Source organism: Chenopodium album, chromosome 20, assembly GCF_948465745.1.
Source record: "Chenopodium album chromosome 20, dcCheAlbu1.1, whole genome shotgun sequence".
In the NCBI taxonomy this organism is placed as follows: domain Eukaryota; kingdom Viridiplantae; phylum Streptophyta; class Magnoliopsida; order Caryophyllales; family Amaranthaceae; genus Chenopodium; species Chenopodium album.
In genome coordinates, this window is record NC_137853.1 from 39,725,312 (window position 1) to 39,747,049 (window position 21,738).

The 21,738-nt window shown below is 37.7% G+C and overlaps 1 protein-coding gene across 2 annotated transcripts; it reads left to right on the plus strand.

Moving 5' to 3' along the window:
• The first annotated feature begins 244 nt into the window (after window positions 1-244).
• On the plus strand, window positions 245-21,722 carry LOC145597840 (protein SPIRRIG-like). 2 transcript variants are annotated; one of them, XM_081654090.1, is made up of 20 exons: window positions 245-325; window positions 679-991; window positions 2,011-2,080; window positions 2,178-2,263; window positions 2,461-2,596; window positions 2,687-2,743; window positions 4,321-4,494; window positions 6,664-6,855; window positions 6,958-7,023; window positions 8,075-8,189; window positions 8,607-9,751; window positions 10,211-10,904; window positions 10,986-11,088; window positions 11,192-12,291; window positions 12,403-14,053; window positions 14,205-17,228; window positions 17,795-18,103; window positions 18,233-18,539; window positions 18,679-18,825; window positions 19,936-21,722. In XM_081654090.1, the coding sequence occupies exons 2-20, from the start codon at window positions 762-764 to the stop codon at window positions 21,106-21,108; spliced, it is 10,779 nt and encodes a 3,592-aa protein (XP_081510216.1). In that variant the 5' UTR covers window positions 245-325; window positions 679-761; the 3' UTR covers window positions 21,109-21,722. The 2 variants fall into 2 exon arrangements, with proteins under 2 accessions (XP_081510216.1, XP_081510217.1); XM_081654091.1 differs by having other exon boundaries at window positions 248-325; window positions 683-991.
• Window positions 21,723-21,738: the final 16 nt, after the last annotated feature.

Below are 21,738 nucleotides of genomic sequence, written 5' to 3' on the forward strand. Positions count from 1 at the left end.
AATTGAAAAATCCCATAAAATAATTAGACATAACTTAATTACTACTCCTAACTACTTAACACTACTAACCAAAAAAAAAAAATAGTGCTAACTGAGAGGTCACCACGTCTAAGCCGTTGATTTTCACCTGCCACGTGGATATAATTTCAGACGTGGATCTTTAATTATGACGTCATAGGAGAGAGAAAATGAGATTAGTACTACTGTACTAGTACTAATATCAATTTAGGAGAGCGCGAAACGAGGAGAAGAAACAGCAAATAGACGAAAGGAAATTATTTTCTGGAGAGAGAAAAAAGAAAAAAGAAAAAAAAAATAAACAGAGGTAATTTATTTATTCAAAATTGGAAATTATTATAAAAAAAAAAAGAAATATCAAAAAGGAAGAAAATCTTCTTCCCTATTTCATAGTGTTCAACGCGTTTTTTGCAGAATTTTTGCTAGCAAATTTAGGGCAGAAGATAAAATTTGCCGAAGAAAAAGGAAGAAAATAAATTTCAAATTTCAAGCTTCAATCAAAAAAATCCAAAAATCAAATTTTCAATCAAATTTCTTGTTCTAAGCCCTAATTTCTTCAATAATTTCGATCTACCTTTCTGCATTTTGTACTGTAATATCAGAAGTTTGATTTGATTACATTTTTTGAGAATTTTTTTGGTGTTGAATTTGAGCTGGAAGATAGATCGATTATCATCGTTGGATTAATCGGATCTAACGGCGAGGAATGATCCGAGTCGTCGGATGAGAAACGGCGTCGTCGGATGTTCCAGAAGAAAACGATGAAATGGACAACATTGCTTAAGGACTTGAGAGAGAAGGTTGGATTAACTCAGCAGCAGCAGCAGCAGCAGCAGCAATCTTTTCCGTCGTCGTCGTCGTCTTCGTCTTCGTCGTTGTTTCCGTCTTCTTCTCTCTCATCTTCAGCTGATAATCACAATGCTGCATCTCTTTCTTCATCAGATTATCATCATGCTTACTTGTCCAATTCAAGGTTTGTATTTCTTTCTTTTTTTTGATTATTAAAGATTGTTTTTGCTGGATTATTTATGTTTATTTTGTGAATGAATGTTGTAATTTCTTTTTTGTTTGATGAATGTTGTTTTTGGCATTTTAATTAGTGATAATTTGAAGTTGAGCTTGATTTTACCTAATTCAGCTTTGACTACAGTTGAATTTTAGATTGCAAGGTTGTTATTGTTGAATTGGCGGTTTGTATTGATTTTTGGGGTAGTATTTCCTGCGATTAGTGATTATACAGGAAATGAGGAATCGGTAATTCGATATCAATCTGATCGATCGATTGAAGTGTAGGATTTGCATTTTTATAGGTAGGAGCGTTGTGGGAGGACAAGAGTAAGGTGTTTAGAGGAGAAAATTGGTTGATGGAATTTCTCGATTTTAGTTCGGCTTTGACTATGGATTTAACGTCAATGCTCAAGCCATTATAAGTATTCTTAGTTTTAGCGGTATTAGATGTTGTTCTGTAGAAGTTTGAGGAGACATTGTGCACATGCATAGGGTAATTGGAATTTGAGTTTTTTGTGAAGTTGAAGTGTTTGGGCTACACCTTGGGTTGGAGCTTTTCGAAATGGACAATAAATTTTAATTTTTAGTTTTAGTACAGTGGATCGTGTGCTTACTTTTTGGTATCCAGGTCCCTTCCTTTGCTGAATTCGATTAGGGTGCTTTAACTTGGGTTGGTCCTGTGAATTTCTATGACTTATATTGAGGATTTGATTGTTAACCTCTTGCCACATCAACGGCCTTTTACGCCATGATTTGCTACCTTAGTAGTAGGTATAAAGGGACCAAATTTTGTTATGATTCCTTTACTTGGAAGGTACATCATGAAGTGTTTGCTTTCGTTAAGCTGATCATTAGCTAATTGGGTTGATAAACCGATGAATTGCCAAAAGTAGAGACTCTCTTTCTCAGGCTTAAAAAGTTAAAAAGTGTTATGTAACAGAGTTACTTGTAAAAAGCATAAATAAAAATCTATTGCAATTTCAGGGACAGACACGAGCTCGAGAGTGACTTCAAGAGATTCTGGGAAGAGTTTCGCTCTTCAAGTTCGGAGAAGGTATCTTATATCTTTGAACAGAACTGGAATTGCTCTTGAAATTTTGTCTTTTCCAATGTACTAGTTTATATATGCTTACATGTTATTTGTCTTGTAGGAAAAGGAAACGGCCTTGAACATGGCTGTTGATGCATTCTGTAAATTAGCAAAGCAGCTTGCCGATGTAGCACAGTTAGTTACTATGTACGGTGTACCTAACCTCTCTTTCATTGTCCTTAAACCTATCATGTTTTAAGAATTATTTAAGCCAATATCTTATCTACATACACTGAATTCATATGTTTGTATTTATTTTTGGTATAATCCTTTCTTTACTTGACTGACAGATTTTCTTGTAGATAACCTAGTAACTAATTTTGATTTTCTGATTTTGTTCACAGGTTAGTTGAAACACATATTTTCTCTTTTGTGGTAGGAAGGGCTTTTGTTACAGATATTGAGAAACTTAAAATTAGCAACAAGGCGAGATCATTAGTTGTAGAGGAAGTATTACGTTTTTTTGCAGAGGTTACAAAGGTCTGTTCTTCTTATGATGAATATAGTTGCTGGTGACTGATCTTTTTGTGCTGTGATGTAATCTCATCTGTCTTGCAATCTCATTTTTAGGATGGCATATGCCCTGGCGCGAATCTTCTAAGTGCAATTGAACTTCTTTTATCTGGGGTATGTGCTTTACTATCCTCGTAAGAAAGTAAAGTTTAATTTCTGCCTTGTCTGCTTGATTATATAATTTGTTGCATTATGGTTTTTATTTTGACCGGAAATATGAAGTTTTAGTTTTCCTGATCATTGACTCTCCTGGACAAAAATTAATTATAACTTGCGAAATACAGTTGGCATTAAATGCTCACCTTGTTCTTGTTGTTTGTTTTTCTCCATTTCCGTTGTTTGTTTGATGACATACTACCTCCGTTTACGATAGATGCACTAATTTGACTTATTTACTTTCCAACGCGCTACCTTGACCATTAAGGAATTAAGGTATTAATTTATGTATACATTAATTAATAAAGTTTTTATAAGATTTTTTCTTCTTCTTCTTCTTCTTGAACGCCTTAATCCCATAAGTGGGGTCGGCTACATAAACCAAGATGAGAACTTCCCAGGTTGTCACCCATCCTAGTACTACTCTCAATAACTGTGGCTCATGTCAAGCGATGTGACAAAGCATGTCAAGCGATGTGACAAAGCATGTCAAGCGATGTGACAAAACTGTCATTGGCTATCACTGACCTACCGTAACCATCCTCCTTCATCCAGGTTTGGGACTGGTAGCGGAAAACCATTCCAGTAGAGTTTATAAAATTATTTTACTATTTTAAAAATATACATCGAGACCAATCTAACATATTTTACATGTAAATATTTATTTATTTATTTATTTTTATATACATGTAATAAGTGAGTCAAAGTTAGCAAATGACTTGTGCAATTTGCATCTAGTGTGAAACGTAGGTAGTAAATAAGTACTCATTATCTCATTTTTCATATTTTTGGATAATTTTATAGGGAAGAAGAGGGAAGGGGAAAGAAAGGGAAGGGATGGGAATAAGAGGAAAGGAAAGAATTAAGCTCACAATAGAGGGAAGGAAAATGTATTTGTTCAATTCTATTCACTCCCTTTCCCTCCTTAACATCCAAACAAGGACAAATTGATCCCTTACTCTCTTGACCTCTCTTTCCCTTCTCTCCAAAATCCATCATCCATAAAAATTGCAGAAGATGCTGGTACCGTTTATGAACCTTGCTGCCTTTGAACTTCAAGCTAAGCTAAACCTTCAATACTTGATTGCGTTGGGCAGTGAATGTGTGTTCTTGACTCAATTCAAATGCTTAGGGATTTAATGAGGCACAACATGTTGTATTGGTGTTTAGATAACTTTTTATTTTATTTATTTATTTATTTATTTATTTTTTTTCTATTTATATTACTTGCCAATCTGGTGGAATGTCGCTTTTGTATTTCCATGGAGTGCTAATCTGGTCCCTGGCTAGTGTTTTTTTTGTCAAGCTGCTTCCAAATCGGACCTTAATTTGTATGGCACCAAAATGGTTTTTCTAAACTTATCAAATATATATTCTATCTATCAAGTTATTATGATTCCATTAGGCAAGTGCTTGCTGTTAGGTTATATACTTTGACAATGATTCTTTCCCTCCTTTAAAAGCTGTCAATAATAAAAAAATTGATGTACTGTTGATTCATTCTACTCACATGTCCTATGATTTGATAATTGCAGCCGATTGATAAACAGTCTCTCCTTGATTCGGGAATTCTCTGCTGTCTTATTCATATTTTAAATGCTCTCCTGGGCTCCAGTGGAGGAAATAATGGTCAAAGGAGTTCTGATCATGATAAACAATTAGTTAGTGACCATGTAGATGCTGGTGGTCTTCGTACTCGTCAGCTGGAGGTGAGTCGCGTGTTTACATTTATTTAACTCATGCAGCACACGAGTTGTATGGCATATAAAATATTTTGCACTCATTATATCTGTATCATGAACTACTCCAGTACTTATATATTAAATTTTGTCATACTAAATGTTAATGGTAATAAAAAAAAAGGAGACGTTGCTGAAGGAGGTAAAGATATTAACTCCTTTCATTCCTTTTTCTTGGTTACACATAGTAGAATCAAAGTTCGAGGTAGGTAGGAGAGAGAGTGATGCATGTTGGGTTTGGTAGAAGAAAGAGTTGCACACGTGGTATTTGTGTGGTGTAGGTAGGAAGGGTTAGGTGTGAGTAAAAAGTTTGTAAAAATATTAATGAAAAATGTAAAAATCTAATGGTGTAACATACAAAAAGAAACCTATATAAACCAAAAGCATTACAAAAAATAAAAGGAGATATGAGACAATTTTGTCTTTGTAGCTTTCGTTATGGAGTTTCTTATATATTGATTTTGAAAAACTAATGAAGCGAGTGGAGAAGTAGTCGAGAAAGAAAAGAGCAATCTTTTTTAGGAAGAAGTTAAGCAAATTACCAATGGTAGACATAAGCTATATTATAATATATAATTTATGAGAGTGCACAAGGAGAAGACATTGTTTGCCAATAGTTCCTTTTGTTTAATAATTTTTTATGTGAGTCTCATACTTCAAAATTTTTGTTTAAGAGCTTATGTGGCTAATGCTGTGAGGCTTTTGGTAAGAATGTTTGAAACAGTGATACAGGGAACGCGGGACGTTGAGGCGAATCGCGATCTGAGTCGTTCGTACCGAATCGCGGAACAAACGCGACCCAAATCGCTAGGGTTCGCGACTCAGTTCGTAGTCGTGGCGTTCCCTTTTTCTTCTTCAGCAAGGTCAAATTTCTGAGTCAATAGCGGCAAAAATTGAAGGTTTACAGTGTTTGATAATGGCGAGTTCGCGAGGTTGAAGATGATACAGCTGTTGAAGATGATAAAGTGAAAAAGAAAAAGTTTTCTTTCAGAAAAAAAAAAAAAAAAAGAAACTGAAAAAGAAAAAGTTGAGGGGGCATTACGCATGAGACAAAACTCCTTTTTGAACTTCTTACTATATTGGGGCCCTCAATATAGGAAATAGCAATATATATTCATATAAAGTTATTATTTACACCTTTTTTTAATTTACTGAGTATTTACTATGTTATTTTTTTATGCTAAACTTTACTAATGTCATTAGTCTCTAAGTCTCTAACTACTACCTACTCATTACACTAGCTTATTGGGAACTTGAAAACAGAAAAGGACAACTTGCAAGTGATTAATGTTTTAACTATTTCAAATTAATTTTTAGTTTTTTTTTTCAGATTATTATTATTATTATTATTATATATATATATATATATATATATATATATATATATTAAACTACACTAAACGTTCCCGATTCACTCAATGTAGCGTTTCCCGTTTCCGTTTCCGTCCCGCGTTTCGTATCGAATTTCGTTCCTTGTATCATTGGTTTGAAAGCTGTAAAAGTTAGGTCAACTTTTAGCTCGTTCTTGACAACTGTAAACCTTAATAAATTATAAGAGTCCATGAATTTGTTTGATTTCTCCTGCTTATTAATACAAGTGATTTTAGAGGATTGCTGTACAGGAATTAAGTAGATGTGAATCAACTTTCATTTGTGGTTGCTAATTACACCTACATAATTTGCCCAAGTACCTATATGACTATATCAGGGGTAAGATTATGGAAAATTTGGTTGTTAGAAGCTACTTATTGACACCAATTTTCCATTCTTAAGGCAAGATTGTTAAAAGCTACTTAGAAACCAATATATGCTCGAAATTTAATTATTTAAGACATGGATCTGCATGAATATATGAGGCATCTCATTAATTCTAGGAAATGTTGGTGAATTTGGTTTTGGTTAATGGTGTCAACCTATTCTTATCTTTAATTAATGTTGATCTTCTACCTGGAAGGTGGAAGTTTAAGTTAGTTGTCTTTATCATAGTATTTCGTGAAAATTTGGTTTACTGTGCTCTTGCTGCACTGAAAACTTTGCGGGTTCCGATCATTATTTTACTTCTGTTTCAGGAAAATGTCAATAGGATTTTTGTTGTATATGAAAGCAATGCAGATCGTTGAATTGTTTTTATTATTGTAGGTTGAAGGAAGTGTTGTGCACATCATGAAGGCGTTAGCGAGCCACCCTTGTGCGGCTCAAAGTTTGATTGAGGATGATTCACTGCAGCTGCTTTTTCAAATGGTTGTCAATGGTTCATTGGCTGTTTTTATGCAATATAGAGATGGTCTTGTTCCCTTGCATTCCATTCAGCTACACAGGCATGCAATGCAGGCAAGTACAGGCTTGACATCATTTACCCTCTTTTTAATCGATCACGTATACTAACTTCTATTGTCTTATAAGGGTTTCTGAAGCTCATTTTTCTTACTGCAGATTCTAAATCTGCTTCTAGTGAATGACAACGGAAGTACGGCCAAATATATTCGAAAACATCACTTGGTATGCTTTATATCTCTGATGAAACATGTTTCAGTCTCTGTTATTTTGATGCTGTAACAAGGTGTCAATGGCTTAGACGGTTTTTTTATTTTTATTTTTTTTTTTTTTTTTTTTTTGATGGGTTAATAAGTCATTTCATTGAAGATAGATACTTAAGTGATAGTGTCTTCCTGTGACCGTGAAGATGTTTAAGGTCTTATAACTCTCATTGCTATTCCGAGACTGCAGTGTTGTTAATTTGAAGGATAGCTAGAGATGTCTATTGTAAATTTCTGATCTGCCAAATCATCTAAAAAAATCAAATTAGGCTGTTCAAGGTTTCATCTTGGTTGTGCAAATTATGCTCAGCAGAGGATGATTCTTGTCTATATCAATTTGACAGTGACCAACAGTGCACACAACTAATCAGTGTTCTATATCAGTTTTTTTCCTTTTTAACCTTTTAACTCGTTTTTGTAGCTTCCAATATGATAACCATAGCTTTCAAGAGTCAAATTATTAGGTTGAATTTGTTTAATATTTGGGATTATTTTATATTTACTGCAGGGTTTACAAGGATGTTTTCTAGGTTAATTAAGGTTTACTTACAGTTTGCTTCTGCGCCTTTTCTGTTTGTTTTAATGCTGATCATACATAGTCCGGCACAAAAATTGCGGGTTTGTACAGAAATCTTGGGCCTGAAGTGCATAAAAAGAATCCGTGCCTTGGTCATCAATTTTTAGACCCTGTTTAGGCTATAGGCCTGCTCTACTGCTTTGCCAGGTTTTGGGTGTGAAGTTTAATCCGTTCATAAACCTGACCTGAACAGACTTGGCAGTTATTCTTAAATTGGACTTTTTTAGGCCTAAGGCCAATCCATCCCACCCCATGATCAATTTTCACTTATTTCAGGTCTAATAATTAAAATCTAAGATAACATAAGTTAAGGGCTAATTAGTTCGAGTAAGTTCAAGACTAATAAAATCATGTCATAAGTTTTGGGCTGCTAAGTTTAGATAAGGAGAACACCACCTGCATGTGTTATAATGTTTTGTATTGTTCCATATTGCAGATAAGAGCTCTTCTAATGGCCATTAAAGATTTCAATCCTCGTTTTGGAGATCCTTCTTACACAATAGGCATCGTGGATTTGTTGCTAGAATGCATTGAGCTTTCCCATAGGCCTGGTAAATGACTAATTTTTTTTTTTTTTTTTGCTCTGGCATTCTCATAAGCATTGATAGTTCTCTTTAATCCTTCATATATAGGTTAATGCTATCTATGGAATTTACATTCTCTTTAGATTTGCTTGCTATGTCCCTCAATTTCACAAAAACTTCCCATTTCCCATGGGTACATTGTTTTAGGAGAGTGTTTGTGGGAGGTTTTGTCAAGTACAAGTGAATTTAAAATTATGTGATAGAAAGTGATTTAATAAGATAAAGGTAGAAAAGGAAACATTGTTTTGGGACAAGCAATGAGAGAGAAATGAGAAGCTTTTTTTGGGACGAAGGGATTATTATCATTCCTACTCCCAATCTATGGTTTCTTTTTAGTACTACAACATCAGTTTTATGTATATATTGATGTTCATTGACTTGCAGAGGCTGGAGGTGTAAAACTTCGAGAGGATATACATAATGCTCATGGGTATCACTTCCTAGTTCAGTTTGCTTTAACACTGGCTTCCATGCCTCCAAACCAGTCTCCTTCTGATAGTTCAGCTGTGGATGGCTCTCTTGCAACTGTCAATTCAAGAAAACAGGAAGTTAATGACAGCGGAGATGGAAGAATCTCAAATCTTTCGCCTGCACTTTCTAGGTTGCTGGATGTTCTTGTTAATTTAGCTCAGACCGGTCCATCAGAACCACCTGCATCTAAAAGTTCTAAAGCATCCCATGCCAAAGGTGGTGGTCATGGCCGGAGTCGTACTCCGTCATTGGACTTATTTACCGATGAAATTTGGGAGAAAGGAAATGCTAAAGTAAAAGACCTTGAAGCAGTGCAGATGCTGCAGGATATATTTCTTAAGGCTGGCTGCACAGAGTTGCAGGCAGAAGTGTTAAATCGGATGTTTAAGATATTTTCTAGTCATATTGAGAACTATCAAATGTGTCAGCAATTGCGGACTGTGCCACTTTTCATCCTGAATATGTCTGGCTTCCCTCCTGCTTTGCAAGACATTATATTAAAGATACTTGAATATGCTGTCACTGTTGTGAATTGTATTCCTGAGCAGGAGTTGTTGTCACTTTGCTGTCTACTACAGCAACCGATTACATCTGATTTGAAGCAAACAATTCTTTCTTTCTTTGTCAAGCTGCTGTCTTTTGATCAGCAGTATAAGAAAGTGCTGCGAGAAGTTGGTGTACTTGAAGTTTTGTTAGACGATTTGAAGCACAACAAGCTTCAGTCAGGACCTGACCAGCAAAATGGTGAAATCAACCCCGTTGAGAAAAAATCAAGCCAAAGTGGCTTCCAGAAACATTTGGACAGTAAAGATGCTATTATCACATCACCTAAACTCATGGACTCTGGTTCAGGAAAGTTCCTTCTATTTGAAGTTGAGGTTACTATTTCTATTGCTTGGGATTGTATGGTTTCTTTGCTGAAGAAAGCCGAGGCTAATCAATCCTCTTTTCGATCGGTCAATGGTGTTGCTGTTGTTCTTCCTCTTTTAGTTTCTGATGTTCATCGTTCTGGGGTGCTTCGAACATTGTCATGCTTGATTATGGAGGATTTAACTCAGGTTTGTAGTACTTTCACATCTAATACAAATATGTTGAATGCAATTGAAGAGATTGTTTTCGTTGCTGGTCTTTTAATGTCCCATGTCCTTTTCATTTTGAGCTTGTATATATTTTAATACTTCCTCCACTTTTTTATTATTGCACCATATATGTTGGGTACACATTTTTTGGTAGTGGGAAAAATGAAGAGAGAGAAGGGTAAAAGTACAAAAAAAGCCATGTGATGTAAATATAAAGTAAAGAATCAAGTGTTAAAGTTAAGGGTATATTGGATATTTACAGTGTGAACACACATATTTTGTTTCTTTAAATGGAAATGGTGCAATATTTGTGAATTTCCTTAAAAGGCAAGTGGTGCAATAATAAAAGAACGGAGGAATTAATTAAAATAGAAGTTCTGTGTGAATGCTGTGCTTGGCCAGATTGTGAACTGATGACTGTTAACTTTCTGTTACTAGGTTCATGCTGAAGAATTGGGAGTGCTGCTTGAGGTGATGAAAAGTGGAATGGTTACTAGTGTTTCAGGATCTCAATACAAGCTGCATGATGATGCCAAGTGTGACATTTTTGGAGCCCTTTGGCGCATCTTAGGTGTTAATAATTCAGCTCAAAGAGTGTTTGGTGAAGCAACTGGGTTCTCTTTGCTATTGACTACTTTACACAGTTTCCAGAGTGATGAAGAGAAGACAGACCAGTCTCAATTAGTTGTTTATGTTAAGGTTCTCACATACTTACTACGTGTTGTGACTGCAGCAGTTTGTGACAATCCTGTTAATAGAACAAAGTTGCACTCAATAGTATCATCACATACATTCTATGATCTCTTATGTGAGTCAGGATTGTTGTGTGTGGATTTTGAGAGGCAAGTTGTACATTTGTTAATGGAGCTTGCTCTTGAAATAGTTATTTCCCCTTTTTTGCCTTCTGGAGGTGATACTTCTTCTGGTGAGGTTGAATCATCCATTTTTGTTTTGACTACTCCCTCTGGTGATGTCAATGCTGCAATGGAGAGGGTGTATAATGCTGGTGCTGTCAGAGTAATTTTGAGGTCCTTGCTGCTATTTACTCCTAAGGTTCAGTTAGAGGTTCTGGAGCTTATTGAAAAGCTTGCTCATGCTGGACCTTTTAATCAGGAAAACCTTACATCTGTTGGTAGGTATCTTAAATGTCTTTGACTTATCTTTGTTCATTCGTTGTTTACAGTTTTGTAATTTTTTTTCTACGTGCTCTTAGGCTGTGTGGAGCTTCTTTTGGAGATGATTCACCCCTTCCTTCAAGGCTCATCACCCTTACTTGTACATGCTTTGAGGATTGTTGAAGTTCTTGGTGCATATAGGTAAAGAAACTTACATTTTGTATCCTATACGGTGCTTGATCCCTTGTTTGACGATATGACTTTCTTCTCCCAAATATTTATGAAATTCTTTTTTCATGTCTAGGTTGTCTACATCAGAACTTCGATTACTTGTCCGATACGTTCTTCAGTTGAGGAAAAAGAATTCAGGTGATGGTCTTGTTGGCATGATGGAAAGATTAATAATTATGGAGGACATGGCTTCAGAAAGTGTTTCTTTGGCTCCCTTTGTTGAGATGGACATGAGCAAAGTGGGTCATGCTTGTATCCAAGTCTCTCTCGGCGAAAGATCATGGCCTCCGGTGGCCGGTTATTCCTTTGTTTGCTGGTTTCAGTTTAAGAATTTCTTAAAGTCATCGGCTAAGGATACTGAAACCAAAATTGGACCTAGGAAGCTAAGCTCTTCTGGACAGCAGCAACAGGTTTTGAGATTGTTTTCTGTTGGAACTGTAGATAGTGGAAGTACATTTTATGCAGAACTATATCTCCAAGAGGATGGAGTTCTTACTCTTGCAACAAGTAATTCATCCTCACTATCATTTTCTGGTTCAGACTTGGAGGAAGGTCGGTGGCATCATCTTGCTGTGGTTCATAGCAAACCAAATGCTTTGGCTGGTTTGTTCCAAGCTAGTATTGCCTATGTATATCTAAATGGGAAACTGAGATACACAGGGAAACTTGGATATTCTCCATCTCCGGTTGGAAAAACTTTGCAGATAACAATAGGTACACCAGCCACTCATGCTAGAGTTAGTGAACTTCAGTGGAAGCTACGAAGTTGCTATCTTTTTGAAGAAGTGCTTACCTCTGGCTGTATATGTTTCATGTATATTCTTGGTAGAGGTTATAGAGGTCTTTTTCAAGATACAGACCTTTTGCAATTTGTTCCCAATCAAGCATGTGGTGGGGATAGCATGGCCATACTAGATTCATTGGAGGCTGATGTGAATACTGTGGCTGCAACACAAAAGCCTGACAATTCTGTTAAGCCTGGCATCTCAAGGGCAGATGGAAGCGGGATTGTTTGGGACTTGGAACGTCTTGGAAACCTATCCTTTCAGCTATCTGGGAAAAAATTAATTTTTGCATTTGACGGGACATCTACAGAACCTCTTCGAACATCTGGGACTCTATCACTGCTTAATCTTGTTGATCCTACATCAGCTGCTGCTTCTCCAATAGGGGGTATATAAATTAGTCTTGTTTTATGAATTTCAGTTCCTTCATAATTTGTCAACTGTTAATTTTATAGAGATTTCTTACTTTGTTTCTCTATTTTTTAAAATTATGTGGCAGGTATTCCACGTTTTGGACGTCTTCAAGGTGACATCTATGTCTGTAAGCCTTGTGTCATTGGTGATATCATCCACCCAATTGGGGGAATGGTTTCAGTCCTTGCTCTGGTTGAGGCTGCTGAAAGCAGGGATATGTTACACATGGCATTGACTCTTCTTTCGTGTGCTCTGCATCAAAATCCACAAAACGTGAGAGAAATGCAAGCTTGCCGGGGGTATCATTTACTGTCCCTGTTTCTTTACCGGAGAATGTCACTGTTCGACATGCACTGTCTTGAGATTTTTTTCAAAATTGCTGCTTGTGAAGCTTCATTTTCTGAACCAAAGAAGCTGGGGGTTTCTCATTTTAGCTTATCTCCTGTAACAAGTGCTCCTGAGGCCAGCTTTGAGGAGCTCAATTTGTCCAAGTTCCGGGATGAGTTTTCTTCACTAGGATCTCATGGGGACATGGATGATTTCTCTGCGCAGAAAGATGCATTTAGTCATATATCAGAGCTCGAGACAGCTGACACGCCTGCTGAGAATTCAAATTGCATTGTCCTTTCTAATGCTGATATGGTTGAGCATGTATTGTTGGATTGGACACTTTGGGTTACTGCACAAGTTTCTATCCAGATTGCACTGCTGAACTTTCTTGAGCATCTGGTATCCATCCATTGGTACAGATATCATAATCTTACTGTTCTTCGACGACTCAACCTTGTGCAGCATTTGCTGGTTACTCTACAGAGAGGTGATGTTGAGGTGCCTGTTTTAGAAAAATTAGTTGTGTTGCTTGGAGTCATTCTGGAAGATGGGTTTCTTGCTTCTGAACTAGAAAGTGTAGTAAGGTTTGTGATTATGACTTTTGATCCTCCTCAGCTGACAAGTCGCCCAGTGGTTGTGCGGGAGCCAATGGGGAAGCATGTCATTGTGCGTAATATGTTGCTGGAAATGCTCATAGATCTACAAGTGACCATTAAATCTGAAGAGTTGCTTGAGCAGTGGCATAGAGTGGTATCGTCTAGGATAATTACATATTTCCTTGACGAAGCTGTTCATCCATCGAGTATGCGTTGGATTATGACACTTCTTGGTGTGTGTCTGACATCTTCCCCGACATTTGCTCTTAAATTCAAGACAAGTGGAGGCTATCCAGGACTAACTCGTGTGCTTCCGAGTTTCTATGATTCACCAGACATATATTATATTCTCTTCTGCTTGATGTTTGGCAAGCCGGTTTACCCCAGATTACCAGAAGTTCGTATGCTGGACTTTCATGCTTTGGTGCCTAGTGATGGAGACCACAGTGAACTAAAATTTGTTGAAGTACTGGAATCTGTTATTGCCATGGCTAAATCTACATTTGATCGGTTAAGTAAGCAATCAATGCTTGCTCACCAAACCGGTAATCTTTCACAGATTGGTCCTAGTCTTGTTGCTGAATTAGCGGAGGAAAATTCTGATATGATTGGGGAGCTTCAAGGTGAAGCTTTAATGCATAAGACATATGCCGCACGTTTAATGGGTGGGGAGGCTTCAGCCCCTGCTGCTGCAACTTCAATCTTAAGGTTTATGGTTGATTTGGCAAAAATGTGTCCGTCGTTTGCTAGTGTTTGCAGGCGAACAGAATTTCTTGAAAACTGTGTTGAGCTATATTTTTCATGTGTGAGGTATGCTTTTGTCTCATATCATGCATTTATATTGTGTATGTCACTGTGTATGTGGAGGATACCCCTTCAGTAGTTGTTCAGATTTTTTCTATTATTATTTTTATATTTTAGAGGGTCACACATGAATTAGGAGATTTGGCTGGATTTGCAGGGCTTCTTATGCAGTTAAACTTGCAAGAGATCTTTCTGTTAAAACAGAGGAGAAGAATGCCAATGATTTTGAAGATTCCAATAGCTCTCAGAATACATTCTCTAGTTTGCCTCAGGATCAAGATCAGTCTGGAAAGACATCGATAAGTGGTGGAAGCTTCCCTCAAGGACAGGTCAGCACGAGCTCAGAAGATATACCTCTTCCAATGAACGGCAAAACTGTCGTACATGATGATTTTAGTGTATTATTAAATGAGCCCAAAGTAAATTTAGTGACACAAGAGCAACCCCCAGCTGTTCAGAACCTAGATGACGAAGTCATTGACAAGGCATCCATGACCCCCTCCAGTATCACTGATGTCAATGTCCAGAACATAAGAACCACGATGAATACGAATATCCATACAGATTCTCAGAGCTCCACATCTTTTGCAATGCCTAATTCTCCCATACTATCTGAGAAATCTGGCTCAAAGTTGGGACCAACATCTGGTGGGTCCCCTGGTGTTGCACTTGCTTCTGAACCTCATGATACTGTGAATGCATCCTTGGCTTCTTCAAACTCTATGGGTGAAAGTGATTCAATTGTGGATAAGAAATCCAGTCCTCGAGGACCATCTGCTGAAAGCTCATTTTTTTTAATAAGTTCAAAGCTCCTGCTTGAAATTGATGATTCTGGATATGGTGGGGGACCGTGCGCTGCAGGTGCTACTGCTATATTGGATTGTTTGGCTGAGGTTCTTTCTGAAGTTCTGACCGACCAGCTAAAAGCCGTGCCCATGGTGGAACGGATTCTGGAGAATGTTCCTTTATATGCTGACTCTGAAGCTGTGCTAGTTTTTCAGGGTCTTTGCCTTAGTAGAGTTATGAACTTTCTGGAAAGGCGTCTTCTGCGTGATGATGAGGAGAATTCTAAAAAATTGGATAAGAATCGCTGGTCATCAAATTTAGATGTATTATGTGGCATGATAGTTGATCGTGTCTACATGGGTGCTTTTCCAAGACCTACTGGAGTTTTGAGAACATTGGAATTCTTGCTGTCGATGCTGCAACTGGCTAACAAAGACGGCCGAATTGAGGAATCATATTCTGCTGCAAAAGGCTTATTGTCTATTGGTAGAGGAAGTAGGCAACTTGATCCATACATCACCGCAATCCTTAAAAACACAAATAGGATGATATTGTATTGCTTTCTTCCATCATTTTTGGTTACCATTGGGGAAGATGATCTTCTTTCTTCCTTAGGAATATCAAACTTGAATGAGATGAAACAAATATCAACCTCCAATCAAGAAGAAACTGGGATTGATATTTGCACTGTCTTGCAACTATTGGATGCGCATATACGAATTGTCTTCTGCCCAAGTAATGTAGATGCGGAACTAAACTCATGTCTTTGTGTTAACTTGATATCACTTCTTCATGACCAAAGACCAAATGTTAAGAATTTGGCAATAGATATCCTTAAGTATCTATTAGTTCATCGCCGGGGCTCTTTTGAAGACTTGCTTGTATCAAAGTCGAATCGTCTGGACGTATTGCGTGGAGGCTTTGATAAACTCTTGACTGGGAGCTTATCAAGTTTTTTTGAGTGGCTTCAAAGCTCTCAACACACTGTCAACAAAGTTCTGGAGCAGGGTGCTGGGCTTATGTGGGTGCAGTCTATTGCAGGATCTTCTAAGTTTCCAGGATTAAGAATCAGATCAATGGAGAGTCATCGTGGTAATGACTTGATCAAGAAGTCAAAGGAGTTGGCAAGATCAGAAGTAAAGCACTGGGAGCAAATAACAGAACGTAGATATGCACTTGAACTAGTTCGAGATGCCATGTCAACAGAATTGCGTGTTGTGCGTCAAGATAAGTATGGATGGGTCCTCCATGCTGAGAGTGAGTGGCAAACTCATCTTCAGCAGCTTGTGCATGAGCGAGGCATATTTCCAACACGTAAGACTCCTGAGTCAGGTGAGCCTGAGTGGCAGCTTTGCCCCATTGAAGGTCCATACCGAATGCGGAAAAAGCTTGAGCGTTGCAAACTAAAAGTTGATACCATTCAGAATGTGTTAGATTGGCAATTTGACTTTGGAAAGGCAGACTTATCTAAAGAGAGACCTGAGAATGCTCTTGATGCTTCTGACTCTGGTTCAGGCTCTTTCTCTCAACTGTTAGTGGATGGTTCCCAGCAATTGAGTTTAGAGGGTGAGCTGTATGATGAGTTATCTGTTAAAGATTCTGATGATGTTAGAGAAATTTCTTCTGCCAGAGCAGCATTGATTGATGATCGTGCCAGTAGTGTCAATGAAGCAAGTCTTCATTCTGCAGTTGAGTTTGGTACAAGGTCTAGTGCAGTATCTGGTCCTGTTTCTGACAGCGTACAAGGTCGATCGGAGTTGGAATCTGCCGGAGTGTCATCTTCAATGAGAACTGATGATGTTAGACTTTCAGAGGAAAAATCAGATAAAGAGTTATTGGACAATGGGGAGTATCTCATTAGACCTTACTTGGAACCCCTTGAGAAGATACGGTTCAGGTATAATTGTGAGAGAGTTGTTGGTCTTGACAAACACGATGGTATCTTTCTGATTGGAGAACTCTGCCTGTATGTCATCGAGAACTTTTATATCGATGGATCTGGATGCATATGTGAGAAAGACTCTGAAGACGAACTGTCTATTATAGATCAGGCGTTAGGAGTGAAGAAGGATACTACATTTATGGATTTTCAGTCCAAATCAACATCTTCATGGGCTGCTGCTGCCAAAACCTGTACAGGGGGAAGGGCCTGGGCTTACAATGGAGGTGCTTGGGGAAAGGAGAAAGTCTGTGCTAGTGGTACTTTGCCACATCCCTGGCGTATGTGGAAGCTTAATAGTGTACATGAAATATTGAAGCGTGATTACCAGCTGCGCCCAGTTGCCATTGAAATATTTAGCATGGATGGATGTAATGACCTCCTGGTTTTCCACAAGAAGGAGAGGGAAGAGGTTTTCAAAAATCTGGTTGCCATGAATCTACCAAGAAATAGCATGTAAGTCCCTAACTCTTAGTTGCTTTGTTCTGTGTTCAAGGGTAGGAAGATTGTATACAACTTACATGAAATGATGGCTAATGCAATGACTCAGCCATAGGTCTTAGTAATATGAATTCCCGTGCTAAAATTGTGCTATGACTGAGCATAGGTCCGCACCCCGATAAGAAATATGATTTCAGATCAGATATCCGTATCCTATCCGTAGATATCAGATATCCAAAATTTGTTGGATGGGATATTACCACATATCCGACAATTTTTCTTTCACTATTTTATTTATTTATTTTTCAAACATAAACTCATTATTTTGATATTAGCCGTCTTAACATGAACAATTCTATTTCAGTAATACAGTACCTATAGAAATGTAACTGGCGTAGTATGGGATTAGAGAATATAGATCTTAAAATTTACGTACATCAATAAATTATCAGATCTATAAATACATTCAAATAATAATTAAAGTTTGTTGGAATCTTTCCTTTCATCTTTCTTTTATTTATTTCTTCTCTTTTTTGTCCCCCTAGATGAATTGATTGATAGACAATGATTAATTTCAACAGGTTGGACACAACTATTTCGGGAGCAACCAAACAAGAAAGCAACGAGGGTAGCCGTCTTTTCAAGCTTATGGCTAAATCCTTTTCTAAGAGATGGCAAAATGGAGAAATTAGCAATTTTCAATATCTTATGCACCTGAATACTTTGGCAGGACGTGGATACAGTGATCTTACTCAGTATCCCGTCTTTCCATGGGTTCTTGCTGATTATGAGAGTGAAGATCTAGATTTAACAAATCCCAGCACGTTTCGCAAACTTGACAAACCTATGGGCTGTCAAAGTTCTGAAGGGGAAGAGGAGTTCAGAAAGAGGTTTGTTCTTGTCCATTAGGGTTTTATGGTTTCTGGTGTGCTACTTGTCTAATTTGAGTAATTGACTGTTTTTTTTAATTAAATATCCTGTAAAGGTATCTTAACAGTAAATATTGTTTCTCCTCATAGGTATGAGAGCTGGGATGATCCCGAGGTTCCAAAATTTCATTATGGCTCCCATTATTCTAGTGCTGGAATTGTTCTCTTCTATCTTGTACGCTTGCCTCCGTTTAGTGCTGAAAATCAAAAGCTGCAAGGTGGGCAGTTTGATCATGCTGATCGTCTATTTAATAGTATTCGGGACACATGGGGTAGTGCTGCTGGGAAAGGAAATACATCTGATGTGAAGGAGTTGATACCAGAATTTTTCTATATGCCTGAGTTCTTTGAGAATAGATTCAATCTTGACCTAGGGGAGAAACAGTCCGGAGAAAAGGTTTGCCTTTTTTTTTTTCTTTTCATTGTTGGTTTAAAAAAATGCATGTTTGAATTCATAAGCACCTTTCCCCTTCCCTGATTGACACAACATAGGGTTGGAAGTATTGGCTTCATGGTTTTCAATTGGTGTACAACAGGTTGGAGATGTTGTCCTACCTCCATGGGCAAAAGGCAGTGCCAGGGAATTCATCAAAAGGCATAGGGAAGCACTTGAATGTGATTATGTTTCTGAAAATCTACATCACTGGATCGACTTGATATTTGGCCACAAGCAAAGGGGCAAGGTTGGTGATAAGTTTTTTTTTTTTGGCCTTTTAGATGATGTTAAATTTTTTGTAATTTTATTAAATGCCCTAAACCATTGTAGAGAGGATTGGTAAACTTCCTGCAGTTAGGTGATGCATTTTAGCATTTTCTTATCCTGCAACCCCGACACCATTTATTTGTTTTTTTTGCATTTTCCCTTTTAATTTTCTGGTTTCCCCCCTCTTTTTCCTTGCCCTGGATTATATCGTGTGAGTGGTTTCAAATTTGTCATTCGTTGAGGTTGTACTGATCAAGCATTTGGTTCACGAAGAGAAGTATGGAATTTTTGTAAGATGCTAAGCTGTAGTCTTAATGAGTTTAATGTGTACCCTGACTCCTTGAATCATTCAGCATAGCATTACCTTAGGTTAAAAGTTGTGATAACTTTTTGGCTCAAGTATGTTAACTTAGATCAACTGTTGGTATTGTTGAATACGTGGGTTCATGAAAATTCATAAATTTACTATTCGAGGAGGTAATTATTGATAGTGGAAGAAGTTCAAGAGTGAATTCATCTTTATCTATTTTGACTTGATCATTAAGGAGTTAGACGATTTTCAGGACAAAGAGAGTGCAATGTTAACTAAATGCTGGATTGTGTATTCATTATTTCCAATTCCAAGCCATCATTTTTGTTGAAATCTTCTTGAATTGATTTGGTATACTATGTTGCAAACATTTGTTTGTAGTCCGTTTAAACAATGGACATAAAGTCTTTGTAGAAGTCACCTTGATGAATATCTTATCTCGGAAATTGAATAAACAAGCTGCTTTCCTACTTTAATTTTTATCCTGTGGTGTGAGTGTGACTTCATTTCAGATAACCTGGAAGTGTCGACAGTACACTTTTTGTGACTTGTATTTTAACCCTTTGCTGATATTAAAAGATTATTACAACCATCAATTATATAAGATTGATGCTATGCTTAAGTTCTTGGTCCTATTGTTCTTGTTGATTTTACTTCATACCTTTCCTCTGTCAGCTTCTTTGGTCTGATTAGTTCTTGGTCCTATTGTTCTTGTAGATTGTACTTCATACCTTTCCTCTGTGCTTCTCTTAACACATGTTTTTCTTGTGTAATTTATAGGCTGCTGAAGATGCTGCAAATGTTTTCTATCATTACACATACGAAGGGAGTGTGGACATAGATTCTGTTACAGACCCTTCGATGAAAGCTTCTATTCTCGCACAAATCAATCACTTTGGACAGACTCCTAAACAACTATTCCAAAAACCCCATGTGAAGAGGAAGGTGGACAGAAAGCCGCCTCATCCTCTAAAATACTCTATCAATCTTGTTCCTCATGACGTACGAAAGACCTCATCTTCCATTTCTCAGATTGTCACCATTAATGACAAAATTCTTGTAGCTGGAGCAAATCATGTGCTTAAACCCCAAACATATGCAAAGTATGTAGCTTGGGGTTTCCCTGACCGTAGCCTGAGATTTATGAGCTACGATCAAGATAAACTCCTATCAACGCATGAGAATCTTCATGGAGGAAGCCAAATTCAGTGTGTAGGTGTCACCCATGATGGTCAGACTGTGGTTACTGGGGCTGATGATGGATTGGTTTCAGTTTGGAGAATTCAAAAGGACAGCCCTCGCAGAGTACGGCGCTTGCAATTGGAGAAGGCACTCTGTGCTCACTCGGCCAAGGTGTCATGCCTTTATGTGAGCCAGCCTTACATGTTGGTTGTCAGTGGTTCAGATGACTGTACTGTTATTCTGTGGGACTTGAGCTCATTAGCTTTTGTAAGACAACTCCCGGAGTTTCCATCACCTGTCTCAGCAGTTTATGTCAATGACTTAACAGGTGATATCGTAACTGCAGCCGGGGTTTTGCTTGCTATCTGGAGCATCAATGGTGATTGCCTTGCAGTGATCAATACTTCTCAGCTTCCGTCTGATTTTATTTTGTCAGTGGCAAGCTCAGTGTCGTCTGATTGGCAGGACATTAACTGGTATGTAACAGGCCATCAGAGTGGGGCTGTCAAGGTGTGGAAAATGGTTCACTATACCGACAAGGAAAGTGCCCAGATCAAGCCGACTGCCAATGGGACAGCTGGCTTGGCTCTTGCAAAAGCACCAGAATACAGATTGATTCTTCACAAGGTACTCAAGTCTCATAAGCATCCTGTTACTGCACTTCATCTGACAACTGATCTGAAGCAATTATTGAGTGGTGACTCTGCTGGACATCTGCTGTCATGGACATTGCCAGGAGATAGCTTGAGGGGTTCATCTAGTCACGGTTGATGATGAATTATAGATATTGGTATACTTGACTGTTTTGCAGCCCTTAGTAAGGTCTTGAGGCTATAATTGGTTTGCCAATAGAACCTTGTTAAGGCTTTAATGGGCCTATCAGCAAGGTAGGACCGAAGAAGCATGACAACAGGGCTCTCGTGGGCTGTAATTGTAAAAGTGCGGTATTCGCATGAGTTTTTGGTAATTCAGTGCATGTCAATGAGACTGCTGACATAGTTGGGACATAAAGTGGATGTGCTTGATGCTCAAGGGACGTGGTGGAGGGCGGTTTGAGGGTTGTTGTCACTAATATACAAAATGTTGATGTAAATAGATTAATTAGGGGCTGTGTGTAATCAATTGTATAGTGTTTTTGTTTCCCATTCTTCCCTGTTTTTGAGGGTTAGAAGGGACGAAGCGGTGGATCGGTTAACATGATTCGTGGGTTTGATTGTGGAAAGTTATATTTGCCAGCATCATTCTCTTTGGATCTTCATTTTTTTCACACTCAAAATGTCTTTGAGTCTTCTTAGACAATGTAGGTCTTTTTACACTGCTGTAAAACACTGAATTTACAGAAATTTCAGCTTCGAAAATTTAGTACAATTTTACATTAGATTCAATATTTTATCTTTCTTT

Bases quoted from the DNA above. Each gene is read 5' to 3' on its own strand.
- LOC145597840 (XM_081654090.1), top strand. From the start codon at position 762: ATGTTCCAGAAGAAAACGATGAAATGGACAACATTGCTTAAGGACTTG. The intron at 18,104-18,232 runs GTTTGTTCTTGT...TTCTCCTCATAG, and splicing joins GAAGAGGAGTTCAGAAAGAG to GTATGAGAGCTGGGATGATC. The intron at 18,826-19,935 runs GTTGGTGATAAG...TGTAATTTATAG, and splicing joins GCCACAAGCAAAGGGGCAAG to GCTGCTGAAGATGCTGCAAA.